The sequence below is a fragment of the Serpula lacrymans genome (assembly GCF_000218685.1).
Source record: "Serpula lacrymans var. lacrymans S7.9 unplaced genomic scaffold SERLAscaffold_9, whole genome shotgun sequence".
In the NCBI taxonomy this organism is placed as follows: Eukaryota; Fungi; Basidiomycota; class Agaricomycetes; order Boletales; family Serpulaceae; genus Serpula; species Serpula lacrymans.
The window spans coordinates 1,249,371-1,267,343 of record NW_006763298.1 but is presented as its reverse complement, the minus strand read 5'-3'; the positions used below and the strand labels follow the sequence as shown (position 1 = coordinate 1,267,343).

General features: G+C 46.7%; 8 protein-coding genes across 8 annotated transcripts; 2 read left to right on the top strand and 6 right to left on the bottom strand.

The window, feature by feature from the left end:
- Window positions 1-3,022: 3,022 nt before the first annotated feature.
- SERLADRAFT_439842 (uncharacterized protein) lies at window positions 3,023-5,969 on the bottom strand (the record flags this gene model as incomplete). The annotated part of the gene is made up of 12 exons (XM_007320277.1): window positions 3,023-3,154; window positions 3,209-3,446; window positions 3,510-3,608; window positions 3,658-4,086; window positions 4,139-4,276; window positions 4,327-4,407; window positions 4,464-4,726; window positions 4,783-4,854; window positions 4,905-5,021; window positions 5,073-5,209; window positions 5,261-5,305; window positions 5,357-5,969. 12 exons carry the CDS (start codon window positions 5,967-5,969, stop codon window positions 3,023-3,025), a joined length of 2,364 nt encoding a protein of 787 aa, XP_007320339.1.
- Window positions 5,970-6,269: 300 nt separating this feature from the next.
- Window positions 6,270-8,766, top strand: SERLADRAFT_471815 (glycosyltransferase family 69 protein; the record flags this gene model as incomplete). The annotated part of the gene is made up of 4 exons (XM_007320276.1): window positions 6,270-6,579; window positions 6,642-7,280; window positions 7,345-8,100; window positions 8,149-8,766. 4 exons carry the CDS (start codon window positions 6,287-6,289, stop codon window positions 8,225-8,227), a joined length of 1,767 nt encoding a protein of 588 aa, XP_007320338.1.
- Window positions 8,767-9,578: 812 nt separating this feature from the next.
- On the bottom strand, window positions 9,579-10,840 carry SERLADRAFT_471810 (uncharacterized protein; the record flags this gene model as incomplete). The annotated part of the gene is made up of 5 exons (XM_007320275.1): window positions 9,579-9,885; window positions 9,932-10,039; window positions 10,090-10,313; window positions 10,367-10,473; window positions 10,528-10,840. Coding segments are annotated over 5 exons (1,020 nt in total), but the record flags the coding sequence as incomplete, so codon positions are not given.
- A 236-nt stretch (window positions 10,841-11,076) lies between these two features.
- Window positions 11,077-11,755, bottom strand: SERLADRAFT_371341 (uncharacterized protein; the record flags this gene model as incomplete). Its single annotated transcript, XM_007320274.1, has 5 exons — window positions 11,077-11,101; window positions 11,153-11,220; window positions 11,298-11,450; window positions 11,523-11,653; window positions 11,701-11,755. The coding sequence occupies 5 exons, from the start codon at window positions 11,753-11,755 to the stop codon at window positions 11,077-11,079; spliced, it is 432 nt and encodes a 143-aa protein (XP_007320336.1).
- A 489-nt stretch (window positions 11,756-12,244) lies between these two features.
- On the bottom strand, window positions 12,245-12,518 carry SERLADRAFT_394086 (uncharacterized protein; the record flags this gene model as incomplete). The annotated part of the gene is made up of 1 exon (XM_007320273.1): window positions 12,245-12,518. A coding segment is annotated over one exon (274 nt), but the record flags the coding sequence as incomplete, so codon positions are not given.
- A 62-nt stretch (window positions 12,519-12,580) lies between these two features.
- On the bottom strand, window positions 12,581-13,162 carry SERLADRAFT_350081 (uncharacterized protein; the record flags this gene model as incomplete). Its single annotated transcript, XM_007320272.1, has 2 exons — window positions 12,581-12,904; window positions 12,959-13,162. The coding sequence occupies 2 exons, from the start codon at window positions 13,160-13,162 to the stop codon at window positions 12,581-12,583; spliced, it is 528 nt and encodes a 175-aa protein (XP_007320334.1).
- A 2,064-nt stretch (window positions 13,163-15,226) lies between these two features.
- SERLADRAFT_340652 (uncharacterized protein) lies at window positions 15,227-15,543 on the bottom strand (the record flags this gene model as incomplete). Its single annotated transcript, XM_007320271.1, has 2 exons — window positions 15,227-15,368; window positions 15,425-15,543. Coding segments are annotated over 2 exons (261 nt in total), but the record flags the coding sequence as incomplete, so codon positions are not given.
- A 703-nt stretch (window positions 15,544-16,246) lies between these two features.
- On the top strand, window positions 16,247-17,854 carry SERLADRAFT_471802 (uncharacterized protein; the record flags this gene model as incomplete). The annotated part of the gene is made up of 5 exons (XM_007320270.1): window positions 16,247-16,663; window positions 16,720-17,117; window positions 17,172-17,325; window positions 17,384-17,457; window positions 17,509-17,854. 5 exons carry the CDS (start codon window positions 16,277-16,279, stop codon window positions 17,564-17,566), a joined length of 1,071 nt encoding a protein of 356 aa, XP_007320332.1.
- Window positions 17,855-17,973: the final 119 nt, after the last annotated feature.

Here is a 17,973-nt window from a genome sequence, read left to right as displayed (position 1 = left end):
TCAAGTTAATCCAACTCAACAAGAAATATTCGTTCCTCGAGTCTGCACGATGCTGCATAGATCTCTGTGCCGCTCCTGGTGGTTGGCTTCAAGTCGCAAGCAAATATATGCCAGCAAACAGTGTCATAATCGGTATTATCTCAACATTTTCTTTACCGTCCTCTGCTGATGCCCTTCTAGGCGTTGATTTGGTGGCCATCAAGCCTATCCCACGCGTAGTTACTTTTGCATCAGACATTACAACACCACAGTGCCGGAATCTTATTAGAAGCGAAGTAAAAGACTGGAAGGCTGATGTTGTTTTGCACGATGGAGCACCGAATGTTGGAACTGCTTGGATTCAGGACGCTTACAGTCAGTCAGAGCTGGTGCTCATGAGTCTGAAACTCGCGGTAGAATTTCTCGTCAAGGGTGGGACATTTGTGACAAAGGTGTTCCGTAGTGTGGATTATAACAATCTTATCTGGGTTTTCAATCAACTTTTTGGAAAAGTGGAGGCTACAAAGCCTCCTTCATCTAGGTGAGGTTTATACCTCAGCAGTACTCTTTGACTACCATATACTGATGGATTCTAGGAACGTTTCTGCCGAAATTTTCGTCGTCTGTCGTGATTTCCTGGCACCAAAACATATCGACCCCAAGTTCCTTGATCCAAAACATGTCTTCAAAGACCTGTCCGCGTCAGCACCGGTCGATATGGGGACATCTGCTAATAATGCTCAGGCCAACGTCTTCCAACCGGAGAAGAAGCGAAGAAAGCGAGATGGGTACGATGACGGCGACTACACATTATTCAAAAAGATGACCGCAAGCGAATTCGTTAAGGGCACTAATCCTATAGGCGTCCTCGGTACTATTAACAAAATTGCTTTTGAGACGGATGAAGAAAAACAGTGCGTCATTATTTTCTGTCATGATACTTCAGCGTTATATGCGTCGTAAAAGGTGGCTCAAGTTGGACATAACTACTGGTGATATCAAGGCCAATTGCGATGATTTAAAAGTACTTGGAAAAGGTGACTTCAAGGCTCTGATTAGATGGCGTATTGCACTCCGAGAAGAGGTAATGTTATCGAGTTACACATACTGCTGATAGAGAAATGGCGCTAACTGCTTTATAAAGACCGGAATGGACCTTAAAACTAAGGACACAGAAGATATAACAGAAGCCGCTGAGACCACTGAAGAAGTTGATGTGGATCAACAAATTGAAGAAGAGGTTTGTGACAGGTACTGCACAGGACTCACGCCCGTAACTGATTTAATACCATAGCTCGAGCGTTTGAACGCCGAGGCTGCTACTCGTACTAAACAAGACAGAAGGCGAGCTAATGAAGCCAAAAGGAAGACGATACAGCGTATGCAACTTCAGATGACAGCTCCTCTCGACATTGGTTTGGAACAACACGATTTGTCGCTTGGTATGGGTCAGGAAGACGTGTTTGATCTGGATGAAGTCCAGAGACCTCGCCGGAAGAAAAACACAGTCATAGATTTAGCTGCTGAGGATGGGATGCCAGACATGAGCGAAGAGGAAGAGTATCAAAGCGACGATGAGAGCGACAATGGCGATCTTTCTTCTGATGAAGTGAAGAGCAAAAAGGTGGCGGCTTTGGAACTTGAGCTGGATGGGATGTATGATGCATATCAGGAGCAGATGCACGAAAAAGACAAAAAGTTTAAAGCCACAGAGGCAAGGAAGAAGGCAGGTTTACTCGAGGAATGGGGAGGCTTTCAGGAAAGTAAAGGCGACGATTCTGACGAAAGTGGGGAAGAGGGCGGGTGGGACAAAATGGAAGAGGCGAAAGGGAAAGAGTCCGAGGACTCGTCCTCTGACAGCAGCGATGATGAAGCTGATGAGAAGCCAGCGCAAACCAAGGGGAAACGGACACGAAAATCAGATTCAGACGTGCCAAACAAACATCCGAGACTTGAAAAGGGTGAAGCGCCAGTACGCACGACTCGCGCAGCCGAGGTTTGGTTTAGTCAAGATGTCTTTGGTGACATGGAAGGTGTAGAAGATGTAGAAGATGAGCACATGAGCGAGGTTGATGATGACGTCGACATGGCAAGTGCAATAGATGAAGAGGCGGATGAAGCTTGGCAAGATGAGGTAAGTTTTGCATCCCCAAGTCATCAGTGTACTAAGTGTATTGACGTCCCATAGTCTGATGAGGGTGATGACTTCGACGTTGTACCACAAGATGCTGATGATACCGTTGAAATGTGGGATGCCGACAATGAAAACGAAGACGAAGTCAAAGCAGAGCACATCAAAAGTACGTCCAATCATGAACATAGTCTCACCTTTGGCATTAACTATATAATTGGGAAGAATACGGATTGATCACACCTGAAGCCGTGTCAATCGCCCACCGTCTGGTAAATAGAGAAACGACAAAAACGCAGCTCATCAACGACGGCTTTAGCCGGTATTCACTAAACTCTAAAGACGACCTACCTCCGTGGTTCTTGGATGACGAGTCCAAATTTTACAGACCCAACATACCAGTTACCAAAGAAGCTGTAGCAGCTTTGCGAGCAAGACAGCGGGCTCTGGATGCGCGTCCCATCAAGAAGGTTGCCGAAGCCAAAGCAAGGAAGAAATTCAAAGCTGCTCAGCGGGTGGAAAAAGCAATGAAGAAAGCAGAGGGAGTCAATGCAACCTCAGATATGACTGAACGAGAAAAAGCTCAACAGATAGAAAAGTTGATGAAGAAGGGTATGTCGAAGAAGAAGGAAAAGAAGGAGATTAAAGTAGTAGTGGCGAAGGGTGCTCACAAAGGATTAAAGGGTAGGCCCAAGGGAGTGAAAGGCCGTTATACCATGGTCGACTCTAGAATGAAAAAAGAGGTATGTTTCCTGTGGAAATGCTGGAAAACTCTCAATTTTCATAATCCTTTCAGGTCCGCGCCAAAAAGCGGAAGGACAAGGCCAATAAAAAGCGCAAACACTAGATTTCATGTCTGTTCTCAATTGTTCTCCGTGCTATTAAAAAGTATATTATTCGAATATATCAGTTCTACTGCTCAAGATAGTCTACGTCGGATTCTGTTTCCACACTTGGAGAATGAAAAGTAACTGAACTGAGCACATCGCAGCCCTTCAGGAACTGGCTCCAGGATTGCTCGTCTGTATGATTATCACAAGTGACCTAAATAAGAAAATGAGTAACAGAATAAAGTGGGACTGATCGCGACTTTTTTACCTGACATATGGACAATTTTTGATTACTCTCCAGGTCCAAAACACTTTCACTGATAACAGGTGCTGGTTCGGCTTCTAAAGGAACTTCATTACCAGGCCTGTCAGCTTGGAAAGACGTCGGCAGGGACTCGAAGCCTTGACGGATACTATGACTGGATTGAAGAAGATAAACATCACCATCATGGCATACTGTTAGGGGTGGACGAGGCTGAGATACGTCTGGTTCCGCGGCATTTAAGCTACACAAAATAAAAAAGTAAATGCTAAAGCCTTACGAAGATATGAAAGGTGAGGTAACATACAACGAATGCAGATTAGAGGCGTATTTTCTCAAATCTTCTGGTTGATGTTCCTGTGCGATCTTCCTGCAGTTGAAGACGGAGAACCGTACGTCCATGGGGCTACAAACTGCTGTTCAGAAGCTTCAACTATTTGTCTCAGGGGTCTTACCGGTCAGGCATCAAAAGGTCCACAGTAGTTTCTTCGCCCTGAATGCATTGAACTTCTACGGGCAAGTCCGAATCTGTGTCAGAGAACTCGTCGATATTTTCTTGTAGCTCAGAGACAATACTAGAAGGATGATTCTCTAAATTCTGACTGTCGTCCCCGAGGTAATCGTTGGTAAATTGTTCCGCGTTGCCAGTCAACTCAGAGTCAATGGAAGTATCAACGGAGTCTTCCATCATCATTTCGGGATCTGCCTTGTTGGTTGGACGCATGATTTCCATTTCGAATTTAATCACACCCTGAGATGCAAGCTCGCTTGACTGGGGGCTATCGACCTTAACAGGATCTTCGAGTGAGGGAAGCTTTTTGTACAGCAGACGATGGAGTATTTTCTGTTCGGCGGGCTGAGATTTCAGCAATGGAGCCGGTAAGCTGGAGATTTAACAGTCAATATATGCTGACAGAAGAACGCGAAACCTCTGACCTTGGAACAAATTCTATCTTATTAGTGCCGCTTTCTAGCCACTTGAGAATATTTGGGAGAGCAAAGTAGCCTTTCAATGGAGGAATAATACTTGATCGCTGAGCTGGTGTAGGAGCTGTGATTAACATATGTCCAAGTCTAAGTCACTGTAAGTTAATTGAATTGCATGTAAGTAGAGGAGAACTCACGAGGCCGTAAACACCCGACTGTAGCCTTGTTTTTCTTCAGAAGCATTGCGCCTAAGAGCCTCCACAAGTTCGCAGGGCTGACTAAGTCGAAATCAGGTTTTTAAATGTAAGGATACCAATTTCAAAACCGGACATACCCAGACTTGGTCAAGAAGCTACCTTTGCCTCCGGCTAGACCACCAGTTTTCTGAACATCCTCTGTGGCATCGATGCCGAGCCATTCACCCACGCGACGGATTCTGAATGTTCCGCCCGAGTTCATCGTCCAGGGTACGGAACGTGGGGACAAAAACGGATAAACAGAGTATGTCTGTTGGGACGCCGTGACAGGAACAGACGGTTGACGGTTGACTACTGGAGGAGTATAGGATAGCAGTGGTGGGGACTTGAAGTCATCTACCTAACAAGAACGAATCGTCCATCACCCTAAAAGTCTACCAAGGGATAGATACTTACTTCACTGGAAGCGCGGGTAGCCAGCCGTTTAGCAGTGGTCAAACTACTGTGTTCTTTGGCACAAATTCGAATCTGAGAAGAAGTCAAACACATATATAATAGGGAGAGTTCTTTCCACGTACTTTTCCTTTAAATCCAATGTTCTCGACGTAAGCATTGGCTAAACGGGATATCCGCTGAAGTAAATCATGTCGAATGGGACGTTTGACGGGCAACTCGACAACTTCTTCCACAATGTCCTGCATCCCCATATAATTAAGATAAGCGCTACCTTGAGTTCATTTACCCACCTTTTTCAGCAGACTGATATGCTCAGACAGTTGCTTCAGAGATCCTCTCAAACCTTCCACTCTGAGCGCCAGGGGATCAGAAGTAAGTGAAATGTGCACATTATACTGCATAGATAACTGTAATAGATCGGCTCCATCTGCAAACAGGGTTGTTGAAAACATCGACTATAACCAAACTATGGACTTACCCTGCCCCAATATCAAAAATAGCTGACTTGGATTTACGTGGAAAGCTAAAATGATAGGTGAGATTTTGATTCAAATGTCTGCGAAACAAGACGAACATTTTTCTGTCACTTCTGTTCTGTCTCTCCTCTGCCTTTCAATTTCCTTGAGCGATGGCCAACCCCACTGTTTTTCTATGATGGACTCGGCATATTCGACTTTCCGACGTTTGGACCTTGTCCAAATGGGATCCAGTTTATAGAGCAATGTAAATTGACGCAGTTGGTCCTTGCTGAAGGATCGACATAGGGAATCAACGAGATTGTGATAGTCATCAGCGTATTGGGGAGAATGGGGACGAGCGCGCCTCGCAGGCTTGCATCGTTCAATGTCGTCCAAGGTTGGTTCCAGTCCTGCAGCACGGATAGAAGCCAGGTACTTGTCCACACGAGTTGGTTCTAACGGATTTCTGCGAGCAGCGCTGTCCCCACTTGGCTTTACAGGCTTCATTCCGTCTACTTGCGAAGGAACGTTCGACGGTTGGCCCATTTCTCCATGGTCATTGACAGCCGTACTTGAACCCTCCAGCCGCGTTTCTTTCGTAGGTTCGGGGGTAGAAGACGCGAGAGCAAGAGCACCTTGGGAAGCATACCGACGATAAGGATGGGGATGCAGGCATGCAGTACATAAAGATTTAAAAAGAATATGGTGTCGCAAAAGTGATACCGACATTCAATATGCAGTGACGACCTTGTCCAAGAACTCGCTTGAAAAGAATTTCGGCGTCGTTATAGCCTTCGATGTAGCCGTGCCGTAATGTGTAAGCGTAAGCGCTTAAACACAATGTGCAAAAATATATCCGACTTGCCTGGCTCGAACAGGCGACCTCAAGATATTCAACCAATTACAGTCTCGCGCTCTTCCAACTGAGCTAAAGTCGGTTGGAATCAGATGTGCCACAAAAGACTATAGGGTGTGTCAGGGCAGGCCAACGAAAAACCCATATGACCGTGACAGGTGCCTTAGAACTTCGGATTCTGACATCCGTCATGGCCTGGTCTCTGCGACGGCACACGTTGACGAGAATATTCTTTGCTTTAAGTCTTGTCTTCTTTGTTCGCCTCCTTTTCTATCCCTCATCATGGAATCCAACGCCGTCGACATTTCTTGAAATTCAAGAATATAATGTTTTTGAAAGGGTAACTGGGTCAGATAAGACCTTGAATGTACAGAAACACAAAAACCTACAGTCGCGAATGGGCCGGGACGAGAGGCCTGATATATTTGAAGACTTTATTTCGAATGGGGTGGCAGATTACTGGCAGCGCTTTCAAAAACCATAGTGAGTACAATTGCTTGCCGTCTGTTCGCTCCATGTTCATCATTTTGCAACGGCGTTTACAGTATCAAAGGAAAGGAGACTACGCATATGGACGTACAGAGCGTTTTAACTTCCATTGAACACCTTCTCTCTTTAAACGGTTGGGTAGCCGCATATTGTCCTACACTAGCCCGCCCTTTCGGACAGAATAAGAACCAGGATGAAGACGCCTACGATGACCTTGCCAGAGAAGATCACTTGTTCTACATTGCTATCGCCATACATTCAGCCGACCATTTTCTTGTCGATCAGCTTGCCGTCATTGTCCAATTGGCGAAACGTTTGGGAACATCCAACCTCTTCGTGTCGATGCTTGATTATGACTCAACAGATTCAACTTCCACACTTACAGACCTTTGCGAAGCCGTTTTGACCCTTTTGGGCGTCCCGTTCAGAATTCGAAGAGTTCCAGGAATGACCGAAGACCCCACCGCTGCATACTATCCCTCTGAAGAGGCGTACATGAGAAATCTTGCTTTGGAACCCTTGGGAGAACTATATCACAAACGTAATATCAAATTTCACCGAGTCATTTGGCTCAAGGGTTTTACGTGCCCAAACGATATCCTGGAAACAATCAAAGTAAGCATTGCCAACGAAGCTGCAATGGTATGTGGAATGGATTGGGCCGAGTTCAATGGATTCTTTATTTTTTCTGACCGGTACGACAACGTATACTTGTGTAATATCAACGCATATCTGATCTTTATTCGGCTCCATTACCAGGTGGCGTACACGCGACATTCACGGAGACCAGTTCAGACAGTCAAGGTCGTCCTCTAAACCAGATGCTGTTCCCCCACGAGATGAGGTTGGAGCTGCGCGCTACATAGATCACTTGCCTTTCCAGGTATTCTGCTGTGAGGCCGGTACCCATATCGTAGACCCTGCACAATCCTATTACAAGGGTATCCAATACCGCTATGGAGAAGACTACCACAATGTATCTTCTTCTGACCCCCAGCCGCCAAGACCTTCCGACGCGTCTTGTCTAGACAGTACCCAGGCTTGGTTCTGCAGGGATCTGTGGATAAGCAAAGCTCTGGAAGGAGTAAAGGATGATGAGGTTAGCGACGAGAGTTCTCGGCAGAAGAAGAAGAATGCACCGAAACAGAATAGTCCGAAGCAGGATGCCCCGAAACAGGATGCCTCGAAGGACACTCCAAGTATCGTCCGTCGTCAACCACCTCCCGTAGATCCGGACGCCAATGCCGGATCTGACTACGATGCAATGCCAGACGAAGATTTACACTTCGAAGATCTCCCCGTTGGTCGACTATCCATCCCCAACTCTGTCTACGAGCCAGCGCGTATACTGATCAACCCTCGTTGCGTGACAACGTACGCGGGTGTCAGTCATACTCAACTAGCTCTGGACTTGTTTGGGACTGGGGACGATGATGGCGCAGAAGGAAATGCCACGAAATATGTTCTCGAGGACTGGGAAGGAGCTCCTGAGGTTTTTGTATGTCAAGAGCAAAGGTGCGTTTTTCCGTTATAGTATGATACTGTAGCTAATTAGGGGTAAAGTCAAACCGGAGGACGGAAGGCTTCTAAAACACAGCGTCTCCTCGGATTTTCAATCCACGATGAGTTAGAACGGTTGTGATATCTCACAAGCTAGCCAGTCTATTACTATAATGCAAAAACTAAGACGACGATCGTCGCTCATATTATACCAATTCATACGACATGCAAAACCATCGGGAAAGGCTAGGAGTTCAAGTTGTACACACTGCCTCTGTGCTTTAGAGCGTCATGTATAATCATTTCCCTATTTTTCTTCTTTTTGAGCCAAAACCTTTGAAAGTCGCTCCGTCATCAGATTCATCGTCTGCAATTGCAATAGTCCTCTTATTTCCTCTTGCAGTTCGTCGCGTTGTTGAACTCCGCGTTGCTGGTAAGTCATGATCATTGGACTGCATAGTAGAAGTCCCATTATCTCCGCTGTCTATATCGTCAAGAGTATGGGAGTCAATTGGCTCCGACTTCTCGTCCTCTTCATCTGACGGTAGAAACAGGGTGTTGACGGTTCCTTTATTTGGCTTCGAAGAGCGCTTAATAGCCTGACTGGCTGGCTCCTTCTTGATGGCCGGGTTCTTGCTTTTCTTGCGAACTGGTTCTTCTTCTAACATCTCCTCATCTGAGTCAGCTACAGTAAATGCTCTCCGCTTTCGTTTGGACGTAGAATCAGCGGGAATAGACTGCTGGGTTGCAAAGGTACCATCTCCCTTAGGATGGGATGACTGCGAGCCGCCTTTCCAGTATCCTGTTTCATTGCATACCCAGTCTCGTAACACATCTGAATGGCTCAAAAATGACATACCAGAACCTACTCCATAGTCGTTGTCTTCGTTGAACATCACTTCCACGGGTTTTCTTGAACCTGGATTTATTTTCTTGACCAAACATTAGCAGACCGAGACCCAGAAGAAAAGACGGCATGCTCACCTTTTTGAACTTCTTGAAGTTGGGTCGTTGCATCCATTCAGCCCTTTGTTGTTGATTATGCTCTGTATCCTTCCTAAAAACGTCCATTTCCAACACCACCATGAAGTTCCCTCTGATGTTTCTAATATCATCAAAATCACCAAGTACCGCCCATTCCTGTTCCTGCTCCTCTCGCTGTAAATCAGGCCTGGATATTCGTAAATTGTTGAATTCACGATCAAAGCTGTCTTCTGCTTTCTTTCCCTTCTTGGTAGAGGCTACTGCTTTGAGGAAGGCGTCATCTTTGTCCATCTTACTTTGAGTAGCACTATTGGGCTTTATAGGTCTGGGAGGTTCTTTCGGTGCAGATGTCTCACTCCCGGCAGACAACAGGTCACCATCATGTCGGTCGACTTCATCTATAACTTCCTGTTCGTCCACTTGCGAACGGGGCGCAAGACCAACTTGATCCAGGTTCATATCCGTTGGTGGATGGTCCTCCTCTAGCGAAGGCCTACCTTCGTCTTCTTCCATTACCACGCCCAGCCTTCCAGAAGGCTCGACACCAGATCGCGGCTTCGCTATTGCTTGAGTCTCGCTTTGAGTTGCGCTCTGATTATTGGTGATTTGAGATTGACTGTCCGATGGGCCGAATATGGGAATATCCTCTTTTTCAAGTTTGTCCGGATCACTCGCATCGAAAAGGTCCTTGAACTTCGAAAGTGAGGGAGCCTGTGTACCACCGTTCTCTTCCAAAAATGGTTCCGCCACAACCATAGGCGCGATGGCGGTCCCAGCTCGCCTAGTCAATCTTGCAGAGCGGGGCCTCGGGTGGGACTAGAAAGGTTTAAACGAGTGAAAGAAAGAGGTGTGATCGGCTTACTGTAGTAGTTGGTTTCTCTGCCCCTGAGGTAGACGCAGCTGCTTCATCGGTAGCATGGGATTCGGAAGTATCTGTTGGCCGCTGACGATTTGCTCGACGTATCAGAGTCTGGGAACGTAGTTTATATAATTTTCTACGGTCAGTCATGATGTACTCGCCTTTCGAGGACGACGAGAAGGTTCTGCCACAGCTTCATCTTCCTGTGGTTGAGGTGGTAGGTCAGGAGGATCCTCATTACGCTGTGAAACTGGCTTTTGAATATCTTCGATTGCTCTCGGGGGAGACGTCGGGATTGGAATAGGTTGTTCCGGAACATCATTCGTCAATGACGGTTCGTTTGGGTGAGTATTAGGTATAAAATCTGGCAATGAAGATGCAAAGTCTTCTTTTGTATAAGTGATGCTGATAAACAATCATCACGGAAAATCCAAAAACCTTGTACAGGGATCTCAATATCACCTTGATGGTCCTCTATGTAAGTAGTGTCGGTGTTGGCAACAGCTTGTAGTAGATTTTCGGGAGGAATGACACGCGAGCTCAGACTAAGAATAAAGTGATTTAATGTAATTGACCGGAGAAACAAGGAGGGTCCATACCTGCTCGCATCTGCGACAAAGCTCTGCCATTGCTCTGAACCAAGTGCGGCGCTCATAGCCCCTTCATCAGCTACAACTACCATCATCTTACCACTGCTACCCATCTCGTCCACCTTTCTTTTATTTTTGGCTAATAGCTGACGCCACTTGCCTAAACCTGACATAATACTGAAAGCCTCGTACTCTCCTCCTCCACGAACAATCAGGTCTCGCAGTTCACCATCTACCTCCCTGCTCCTTTCGCTTACAAGTATAAATCTGTAGCCTCTTAGCATGTTGATCCGTTCTTCATTGGGCTCCCAGACCTTAAATTGCTTCAATGAGCTGGGAAGGCTTGCAGAAAAAGTCGGTCGATATCTTGTTTCAGGAGGCGGATTGAACGTCTTCTCGAGCGCTGAACCGAAAGGGTCTTCATCTTCAGATGATTCGCCTAAGCGAATATACTCGACAAGCCACTCCGGTTTCACGAGCTGTGTAGCTGACAAAAGGGATGTCATTATAGCACTATTAAGCAAGAAATTTGGCGTCAGATGATGAGTAATAGAAGAGTTAGGTGTATTCAGAAGACCAATCCCTGTAACAAATATCAATTATTGCCGCTTCAATGACAATGTTCGTCACTCACCAACTGCGGCAGCGGCATCTACAGAAACAGAAGCCTTTCCCCGAGCTGGAGCTTGAAAACATGTGACCCTGTGCCAACGAACTCTGCACAAATCTATTAGATCTGTGATGTGCAGCCAGAAATCCGAGAAGGAACTCAACTCCACGGGTAGTCCTCCTAAAACATGTACAGCATCACCGTCCTGTAGCTCGTAGCTCTCGGTAGGATTTACGACAATAGTCTCAGTGTCGCGAATAATATTCAATATCGTTTTCTTTGCATTGAAAACGTTCAATTTTGGGATGAATGACACGTCGTCCTAACAGAGAATCATCCAGCGACATTGAGTGCCAAGTCCAATGATAACCTGTGGTTCATAACTCAAACACACCATATTCTCCTGTAGATATGTTCCTACAGTAAACTTCACATGTTCACGAGATATCTTCTTGTTGTTTATAACGAGCGGCTGTTCCTTTCGTCCAAGAGAGTACTTCTTGCCGGTTTTCAGGAGCTTCGTCTCTGGAATCGTCAAGACACTGCTAAGACTGGGAAAGAAAGCAACGTACTCCTTGTGGTCACGTCGCCTTGCTCCCCATCAAATGGCCCACTTATAAGCCACATTTCAAGTTAATGGGTTGCTGGCCATTCACTGGTTGAGATGTCGCAGAACAAGTTCAATGGCAATAATTTGTCACGGTGCTATGTAGTAATCGCGGTAAATTATATTTATCACGTGACGACCATGTCGCGCTCACATGGAAGTAGCAAGCAATTTCGCTATCAAAACTACGGACATCATACATGTACAAGCGATCATGTATTCTGCTAAGATAATGAAAGGAGAACATTAAAGAACCAGGGTCCAGTTTTATAATAATACAACTTCTTGACATTCATGTGCCCCTCCCTGCCACTGGTTGTTGCGGGACCAACGTGGGCTGCCTAACGAAAATATCGGCGGTGAACCAGTGGATGTAATTGGTTATGAGGGCCCCGACATGGATTGAGGCTGAGGTTCGTTTTGCGGAGGTGAAGCCTCGTGCGGTAGCATTGGATTGTCAGGATTAAGCCGGGGTCCAGTGTATGGCTGCTGCCATTGCAGTTGTGAACGATAATGAGGTGCGTAACTGTAGCCATTATGCTGCGAGTATGGAGATACAACTGATGCGGGATGATGATAATAACTTGGGTACGCATATGCAGGAGTGTATTGCGTCGAGCTGGGCTGCGTCGCAGAGGGATGTTGGGGGACCGGGTATTGATATGGCCAGTTTCCTGACATATAACCGTATGAGTGTTGAGGAGCCGAGTAGTGAGTTGAAATGGGAGCTTGAAATGTGCTTGTCAGAGGGACGGTGGAAGGCGGGGCGGTAGGATGCGACATTGTAGGAAGCGATGATGTTGGAGGAAAAGAGACTTGTGGGGTAGTTGCCAGCTGGGATGCTTTTAAAGGCCATAGACATTGAGATTATCCAACACAAAGATTAAAGGCTCAGACTTACGTTCTGGCTCGGGGGCGGGTTCTGAAGGTTTCTGTTGGATATTTTGTTCATCTGTCTGTCCAAACACCACACTGCCCCATTTAAATTCACGCTTGACGCCCCTGTCCCATAGCACTTCCACAGACTTAGACTCTTCGATCACACGTACAAGAGAGACCTCGAAAACCCCTGCACTTACGCGAATCTTGATTCTGGTCATAGAAGGAAGCGCAAAAAGCTCATTGCGAATCTTGTCTTGCTTTGATGCTTTCTTCGCAGCAGCAACGGCCTAGCATTATATTAGACTCCCACTTCTTCAGATAGCAAAAGGGAGTATACCCACAGGATTATGCTGTGTACACAACACCTGCACTTCTAACTTCTTGATTACCTTCAGAATACGAGGAGCAGGGGTCCCATTGGAGTCATCGCATAGTACTTGCGCTAGATCAACTTGTATGGGGTCTCCAGGAAGAACAGCTGCCTGCCCGAGGTTTGCGGTGTTTTGGGGCTGAACCTCAACCGCTGGACTGGTATTTGAATCCATAAGAACCACCTCTTTCTCCACTTCGCGAAGAACTGAGTAGACAATACCAGTTGGAAGACCATCTCTTGCACAAGACACGTGAAAGGATTTAGCACATTTTCCTTTCGTACACTGTATAGGAGCTCCATGGGCCTTGTAACGTGTTCTTGAACAAGCGGAACATTTCTGTGGACGATATTAGCTACTAGTAAATCAGCACGATAAAGAAAAAAGTGTACCAGATTCCAACGGTCTTTAACTATGGCGTCCACTCCGAATATGACCTTCTCCTTCGCTCGTGTGCCATCCTCACGTACGTCTCCGACTTCAATTTCGTCTACCCACGTTTCCGGGACAACTCTTGCACACTCTTCATGTGCCATCCATTGATCGGGACCAAGCGAGATTAAAGATTCAGGGAGTTCTCTCCTTCCCATAGGTGAATCGTGCACCCTCAACAAACTCTCTTGAGATGGAGATACACATAGACAACAAGGAAATTGCTCCACATCAGCAGGTTTAGGCCCAAGTTTAAGTGTCACAGAAAACTTGTGACCAGATGGACCTGCCGACGAGCCTGGTGAGTTACCCTGCGCCCCATCTTTTGTCTTCGCTCGTTTAGTCTGAGCACCGCTACCTTGACCATCAGCTTTCCGTTTGGCTGCTCTCTTCCGTTTTTGCGCAGTCTCCGCATCCTTGTTCTTCGCTTGTGCTTCTCGTTCGGCTTTCCTATCGAGTAATAGTTGATCGACATCAATACGGACACTAGGATAATCATTAAAATGTCAATATCCGAAGATCGGATCATATGAAATCATTTTACCTATCACTGATACAATGACAAGCTTTTGCTTTCCTGCCCAGGTCCAGCCAACTATCTAGTGCGAAATTGACACTCTCAGCACAGTTGAATCCAAGGTTGAATCCGGCATGGTAGCCTCGCGGGAACGTGATAACGAACTCTCCGGCCTTCTGAACCAGTATATTTGGTCGACAGGATGATTGCGCAAGAAGGGTAGGAGAGGCAAGGAAAGATTTATGACGCAAGAATTGTGGGCACTGGGAAATATCCTTCGGAAAGTATCCTGTCATATGGTTGAACAAGGTCCAATAAACCAGCGCAAAAACAGAATAGCGTACCTTTCATGGTCTGTTCAAGAGCCCCTGCACGGCCTTGAGGCATGGCATACCAGAATTTCGGTGCACCGAAATGTATATAATTGATACTAAACAGATCCATATCTTCGACATGCCATGCAAAAGTTGCGCGCCACATGCCAAAATAGAGGTAGGGAGTGTTGACTCCTGGTAAACCTTTGGATGAGGCTGGGAGTATCCGGGATAACAACGACGGAAGATGGGCAACATTCCAGACCTTTGTCTGGTCGGTGTACAGTGACCCTATATCGCAATTTCAGTAAAACTCAACATGAACGAGCATATAAACATACCTTGGGTGTCAGCTCCGTACCAAGCAGGCTTGCCCAAGCCACAATTACGCCAATATTGCCTCTCGAGTTTCTGACAAAATTCTGGCGTATAATCGTTATTCGAAGTGCGAGCAGGCAACCAGTCGCTCTGCGGATTGAATGCCTCCAAGAATGCGACATCTCGGGCAGCACGTTCAGCAAGATGGGCCTCCCTTACTTCACGACTCTGACCAGGACGTTTCGGTTTCGACTTCTGCTGTTCTTCAGTTTGTGGTTCCTCGACCCCCGGCGTGGATGGGACGTTAGGATCAACCTGTTCAGCAGGTTGTGCGCTGTTGGTCTGAGGTTCAAGTTCCTGGGCTTCTTCATGTTCTCTATTAGCAACTATAGGAACAGTAGACCGCGAGATGAGTATACTTGTTGGTGGTGACGCTGGTAGGGAATCAAATCGAATAACCTCGCCCGTAGTTTCTGCATCTTGCTCCTCCTTAACAGAAAAATCGTCCCCGTCTCGCTCGACACTTTCAGCTTTGCTTGTATCTGCTTTCTTCCGGGCGCGCTTTGGGACCTTCGCCTTGGGTTGAGAGCTTCTTGCGTGTAACCCAACATCCTCCACCCCAGGCGCGCGGAGGTCATCTTTTTCACATAGCTCTGCCCACTCTCGTACACTCATTATACGACGTTTCTCAATGTTCTCCTGCCGAAACAAACCACCACGACCCAGCATATGTTGCTCGATGGGTGACTTTATCTTGACATTAGCTAATTGCTCCTTTAAGGACGGCAATGCATCGGTCCTGTATCATCATTGACTACTGGCGCCTTTCGTAAACAATTATCAACAGGAACTGACCACTCTTTGGGCGGGATGACTTTGACGATACCGCTCCGCAGTCCCCAGCATTCGATCTTCGTCATGAATCCTTCAAAGTCTGCAAACTCGTCCATTGAGGGTTTGAAAACGGGAATTCCACGGTGTGCTAAAGGGTCGTCAGTAGGGTCAAGCCATGGTTTTTCATCTGAGCTGGGGGATGGGGAAAGATTGCTGGCATCTGAGCCAAAGAAATGATCTGGCTGTACTGGTGGTTCTGGCGACGGTGACCGTGAAGGGGTCAACGAGGGTGTTTGGCTTGCAGACATGACTACCAAATGATGGGTCTCCCACGTCGGAAAAGAGAAGCTCAGAACACGATTAGCTGAGATCTATGTCGAGGTGAATTGTGACAATGTTATGTCAAGACAAAGGTCGTTATATCTGAGGAAAATGTCAAGGACGTCGAGCTCGACGTTGTCCACGGCCTAGGGAGTCGATACGCGGAGTACAAAATGCCACTCCGAAAAAGAGGCGGGACTGATCGGCAATCCTATGCCGTAAACCCTAACCAGACTTTGTGGCCACTGCTTGGGCAGGGACTTACTACCAAAAGAAAGCTTCTTACAAATGTCTACCAATTAATCGCAGCCGCAATTGACGGTCTGATGCAGGGGAGCTTAGATGGACTTCAGTTAGCATTTATAGTATTTTTTGACCAGGTGGATCCCGCCTAATACTCAACCGTAGTTTACGTTATGTTTTTGATTTAAAAATTCGAGTCAGCAGACATCCCCAGAGTCCTTATAAGCCTTGAGTCATACCCAAGGTAACCCAACTCCCAGCTCACTCATTGCGTGACTCACACGTTTGTTTTTTTTGTAGACAGTCAGAATGGCCGTTGTTCCTCATTTGAAGACGTTGGCAGACCTCACAGCACCCCAAATATCTCGCATTGTCAGTCATGCACACTACCTCAAGCAAGTCTCTCTCCCTTGGCTTGAGCCCCAGAGGGCTGGCAAAAAGGGCAGCCGTCAAGGTCTTCGGATGCCTTCGCAGTCCCTGTTCAACAAGTCTATAGCACTCATCTTCTCAAAGCGAAGCACCCGTACTCGGGTTTCTGCTGAAACCGCCTCCGTCCTTCTTGGTGGACGTTCTCTGTTTCTCGGTCGCGACGACATTCAGCTTGGCGAGAACGAGACCCTCAGAGATACGGCTCGCGTCATCGGCGGTATGTGTCAAGGGATATTCGCCCGAGTTGGAGAACACGAGGAGATCGAGGTATTTATTCCGTATAGTAGTCACAGCATCAACTGAAAGACATGCACCCCATCCAGGAATTAGCAAAGTATTCACCCGTCCCAGTTGTCAACGCACTTTCTTCCCTTTGGCATCCCACTCAGACGTTGGCGGATATGTTGACCTTACATGAACATGCCCACCTATTCGAATCGGACCCTACGGCAGCGCCAGCTGCCAACAAGCCCTTGGCCGCAGTGCGTCCATTGACCATAGCTTGGGTTGGAGACTCTTGCAACGTCCTGCACGATATGCTTGTTACATATCCTCGACTAGGACACAAAATGCGAGTAGCGACACCTCCACAGGCAATGTACCAGTGTCCTCCAGCGGTCTGGGACCGCGTAACGCAATTGGGGTGCGACAAAGGTATCCACTGGACAAACAATCCTCTCGAAGCTGTTCATGGAGCAGATGTTGTAGTCACCGATACATGGTAAGCTACATATCCTGCTCTTTTATACCACACAATGCTAATTATGAATTACAGGATCTCCATGGGCCAAGAAGCGGAAAAGGAGCAACGTCTCAGGGATTTTGCAGGCTATCAAGTCACTGAAAAACTCTGTCGCGAAGGTGGAGCTAATCCCAACTGGAAGTTTATGCATTGCCTCCCTCGGAAAAAGAATGAAGTAGATGATGAGGTGCGTCATGAAAACTGATCTCATTTTGACTTTAAACTAAACACGTTGGTTTTCGAAGGTTATGTATGGGCCTCGATCGCTTGTCTTCCCCGAAGCAGATAACCGAAAATGGTCCATGATGGCTATCTTTGAGTATGTCTCGATTATGCTTTTTTGTCTACACCGTTAACGCGTTTGGTCTAGTCTTTACTTTGGTAAATGGGATATCACAGGCGAAAAGGCATTGAACGAAGTCGATTAAATGGAGCCCACCAAATAGACTGCGATTTGGCCCACCTTGCTCGCAGATATGCTCCCTATGGAGTACACTGAGACAAAAAAAAAATTGGTGGATAGACTACAAAATATATACGACGCCATCTAGCAGGAGCCTCGCATGAAGGTCACGATCTGCCGTGAGGAATAGTTTGAAATCAAATTTTAATGTACTTTTGAGCTATATCTCATACGAAAATCGACGTTTACCTTTCTGAATTTCTTGTTAGCGGTCGAAGCATTGGACTGCTTTGTGGTGCTTACAGTACATCTGCACATGGTAGATGGCGCTGCTGCTGAAGCTTTGATGTGGTCCTACATATCCAAATTGCGGAACTGACCACTAGCAGAACAGCCTCTTCTCGTTACTCTGAATCTAATATTGTAGCGCTC